Source organism: Odocoileus virginianus, chromosome 10, assembly GCF_023699985.2.
Source record: "Odocoileus virginianus isolate 20LAN1187 ecotype Illinois chromosome 10, Ovbor_1.2, whole genome shotgun sequence".
NCBI classification, from domain to species: domain Eukaryota; kingdom Metazoa; phylum Chordata; class Mammalia; order Artiodactyla; family Cervidae; genus Odocoileus; species Odocoileus virginianus.
Window position 1 is genome coordinate 4,193,252 of NC_069683.1, and position 4,905 is coordinate 4,198,156.

The following is a 4,905-nucleotide window of genomic DNA, read 5'->3' on the forward strand; positions in this document are numbered from 1 at the left end:
TTCTATGAATTAAAGTTATATGATATTGTGAGAATATATCCTAAAAGGATATGACTTCAAGAGATCAGCAAAGAGGCACTGAAAATACAAAAGCATAAATATAACTAAGTCCCAACAAACACTGAAACTGAATATTAGAAAATGAAAAAGATAAATAACAAATAATCTGGTAATACATCCATCTGAGTAGCCAAACAAAAAGAAGCCAGAATATAAGATATTTTAAATACTGAAAGCAAGTATCTGTTTTTCTACATTCATATCCAAATAAATTCTCCTTTGAGAATGGACAAGTGATATTATCAGATAAGTGGATAGAGAGGGACTCTCACTGAAAGAAGTGCTTAAGGATATATATCACACAGGAGAAAACTAAACCAGAAATGAAGAGTGGGTGCCATATAACAGTGAGAGAAAAATCAATAAATGTCATGAAGTTAAAGGAACCAAACATTGAATCACTATTTAATATAATTATAACTGTAATCATATACAATATAGATAATATTTAAAGTTCATTAATATTTATTAATTTACTATTAATGATTTATTCTATACCTAGTTAGAAGCAGGATGAATTCATTATTAAAATATTGTACATTCTTTTTATTGTTTAATAGCAAAGTAGATGTACTGATTAATGAAGACTAAGTAAGACAAGTATGCATACGCAATTTAAGGGAACTTATTAATAACAAAAAATAGAATGTGTGATAGTCAAACAAGGATTAAAAAGGAAGGAAAGTAGCAAAATATGATTTAATTCACAGTAAGTAAAGAGGAGAAAAAGCATAAAGAAGTTTGTGAAAAGCACAAACTAAGTTGTCAGAAATATTCAAAAGTGTCAATATCCACAATAAAATAAGAAATAGTGATCAAAAGGACTCTCAAAATAAAAAAGTCAAAATAAACATAGTGGACATAAACAACTAAAAACAAACAGAAAATAAACAGCCAAATATATGTGAATATCAGACAAATCAAACTTTTAGACTTTACACATCATAGAAGGGATAGAAAGTATAAATGATAAAAGAATAATACTAGTTCAGTACTTGATAAGACCTAATAATATAGTCTCAATAGTTTTAAAAACTACAAATCTACATCATCTTTCTAGATTTTCATGTATGAAAATTCAAACATCTGTATGGACACTGAAGATCTGATAAAAGAAAATTCACTGGACAGACTTAATAGGACCCTGCTTTGCTCAGGTCCCATCTCTTCTAAGCATGCTTCAGTGTCATAGCTTTTCCCCCAGATACGCTTCAGGAGAAGATGCCAAAGGTGAGCACTAGTGTCCATGACATGCAGAGGTGCGGGATCTGAGTTTCTGAAACACTGAAATAAGGGACCTGTTGTTATAGCACAGGGAAGACTGTTCACTACTCTACAATAATCTAAATGGGGAAGCAATGGGAAAAGTATAGATCCATGAATAGGTGTAACTGAGTCACTTTGCTGTGCACTGGAAAGTAACACAACAGTGTTAATCAACTATGCTCCAAGATAAAATAAAAATCTAAAAGATGAAAAATGTGGCATTGTGTGATATATTAATTGCTAGTTCTCCTGACACTGGTAGTCTTTATGTTGCTTTATATTTGGGATGTGTACTGGAAATGGTTCATAACAAAACCAAAAAAACAAGACCTCAAACTAGTTTATGATAGGGATATAAATAGATTAAAACACAAAATATATAATGAAAATATTCTGTAGGATATTTAGGATTTACATTAACAATCTTGTGGATGAGGATTCTATTGGACCAGTACTATTATCTAAAGACATAGCTTGGAGCAATAACCTGAGATTCCTAAAGATCTTCATTTCTATATAACTTGAATAAAAATTACAAAAGAAACAATCCAACAAGCAAGTTCACATGTCTGGTGACTATGGGTAATGTAGACAGAATGATCTGCCTTTTGCTAATTTTATAGAGCAATGACACTGCTGTTTGGTCTTGTGTCTTAATATATGTGTGGTGCTATTTTAATATACTGAGTCAAAACTAACAATTTGATAACATTCTTCCAAGTCTCATAGGTGAATTATAAAAGGAAAAGAATAGTCAATCGCCAAAATGATTTGTTAAAGTCTTCACTGACTGATCAGAGAATATGGATATGCTACATACCTGTGACCAAAATGTCTACGCTATTTGGCAAATAATTTCTCTTGAATCGCTCTTACTGTTTTTTAAACATTTCCTCTGCCAGTGGATCTTCCCAACCCAGTTCTGAAACCTGTATTTTCTGAGTCGCCTGCACTGCAAGCAGATCCTTTACCACTGAGCCAACCGGAAAAGCCTCTTTAACAGTTCTAAAAATTGTAAATTACTGTGCTGAACACCAGGCTTCCCTGGTAGCTCAGACACGAAAGAATCTGCCTGCAATGCAGGAGACCTGGGTTCGATCCCTGATTTTGCAAGATCCCCTAGAGAGGGGCATGTCAACCCACTTGAGTATTCTTGCCTGGAGAATTTCCATGGACAGAAGAGCCTGGCAGGCTACAGTCCATGGGATCACAAAGAGTCGGACACGACTGAGTGACTTTCAAATGGTGTATACCTGAAACTTAAAATTACAAATCAGTTATAAATCAGTTAAAAAAAAATCAACTCGATTGACCTAACAGAACCAAGTTCTGCTCAACTCCCGTCTCTTCTGAGTTTTCCAGCATTGTGAGCTTCCCCAACCTGTATGTCCCAGGGGGAGATGCCAAGGTGAGCAGTCAGGTCCATGGCATGGAAATTTGTGCAAATTTGAAACAAAGTGTCACTGTGTGAAAACTTAATGATGATTAGCTATGCTTTGAAAAGTGCTCTTTATACTATTCACTATTTTTGTCTGTGAGCTGCTAACAGTGCACACACACACACAAAAAGTGAAAGCCAATAATAAGTTAATGCTGGAGGTATATTGGTAAAAGAAAAATCAAAAGAAATATTAAAAAAAAATTAAAGGAAATTTGGCATTTCTGTAAAACATTTAATCAATGAGGATTCTGTTAGACCAGTACTAATATCTAAATATAGTTCTTAGAGTAATAATTTAAGATACCTAAAAATCTTCTTGGTCATATATTGTGAACAAAGGAAAGAACCAACCAACTAAACCAAAAACTTTCCTCCTTATATGATTGACAAGTTTTGGAAAATTTTTTAAAAATTTGGAAATTTTTAAACCCCTCAAATCAAACAAATTGGCATTGTCTTAGCATCATTGGTAATTCTGTCTTTTATAACTTCTACCTTTATGAATATTGTGCACAGAATTATCTGTCCTTTACTAATATTATAAAAATAATAATGCTGTCTGGTCTTGTCATTGGATTTCCATGTGGTATTCATTTTAAATACACTGAAATGACACAAGCTAATGATCTGACAGATTCTTCCACATTTTGTAAGTGAATTGCAAAAGGTAAAAATAAGTCAATGACAAAAAGTGACTTATTAATTTAAAATTCTTTCTAATCAGTCAGAGGATACAAATATATTACATACCTCTGGCCAAATGTGTACTTAATTGACAAACAATTTCTCTTGAATCACTCTCCTTAATGCTCTTTTAACATCTTTGTTCCGAAGGCTGTAGATCAAAGGGTTTAGCATAGGACTCAGAAAGATATAAAAAACAGCTGCAATTTTGGTCTGTTCTACAGATGCCACTGAAGGCGGCCTCAGATACATCCAGAACAGTGTCCCATAAAACATAGCGACAACTGTCAGATGAGACCCACAGGTGGAGAAGGCCTTGTGCCTCCCTTCCGGAGAATGCACTTGCAGAATGGCTGTAAAGATGACAATGTAGGAGATGAGGATGATGGTGAGAGAAAACATGAGGTTGGAACCAGCCACCACAAACATGGCAGTTTCATTCACATAAGTGTCTGAGCAGGCCAGGACTAGGAGAGGTGGGTCCGCACAGTAAAAGTGGTTGATTTCATTGGGTCCACAGAAGGTGAGGCGGAGCATCAGGATGGTCTGTGCAAGACCATTTGCAAAGCCATAAATATAAGATGTAGCAACGAGAGAGAGGCAGACACCTCGGGACATTTTGATGCCATATAACAAGGGTTTGCAGATGGCCATGTAACGGTCATAAGCCATTGCTGTGAGCATATAGCTATCTGTGAGCCCCAAGGAAATGAAAAAGTCAAACTGTATAAAGCAACCAAGGAAGGAAATGGTTTTTCTCTTGGATAAGAGATTGACCAGCATCTGAGGCATGACATTGGTGGCATAACAGAGATCTACAAAGGAGAGGTGGCTGAGGAAGAAGTACATTGGAGTCTGAAGCTTTGAGTCAGTTCTGATTAACAAAATCATGCTCACATTGCCGAATGACTGTGATCAGGTAGATGACTAGGAAGACCACAAAAAGGACAGGCTGCAACTCAACTTGATCTGTCAGTCCCAGGAGAATAAACTCAGTCACTTCTGTGTAGTTTTCCTTTAACATTGTGTTTGCTCAGCTTCCAATGAAGTCTAAAGTAAATGAAATAAAAATGTATTTTTTTATCATTTCCCATTAATAACATCACTTCATCAATGCCTACTCCTTTCAAACTTCTAAATACATGTGGCATAAAGAAGTTACATAGGGGACTTTCCAGGTGATCCAGTAGTTAAAACTTCATTTTGCAATGCAGGGAACAAAGATGTGATCCCCTTGTAGGGAGCTATGATCCCACATGCCTCATGGTCAAAAAAAACAAAACATAAAACAGAAGCAATATTATAAGAAATTCAGTAGTCTTTAAAAATGTTCCTCATCAAATTTGTCTTTAAATATCCAGAAATAACCTAGAAATCATGCACTAGATGTTTCAATATTTAATTTAAAATAGAGCATATTTACATAGTTTCAAATGTTTTTCTGCAAGTCTTTT

At 34.8% G+C, this 4,905-nt stretch overlaps 1 protein-coding gene across 1 annotated transcript; it reads right to left on the minus strand.

Annotated features, from left to right (window-relative positions):
* Positions 1–3,535: 3,535 nt before the first annotated feature.
* Positions 3,536–4,475, minus strand: LOC110121892 (olfactory receptor 5M5-like). Its single transcript, XM_020869188.2, is given in 2 exon segments — positions 3,536–4,354; positions 4,356–4,475. Coding segments are annotated over 2 exon segments (939 nt in total).
* Between the last annotated feature and the right edge of the window lie 430 nt (positions 4,476–4,905).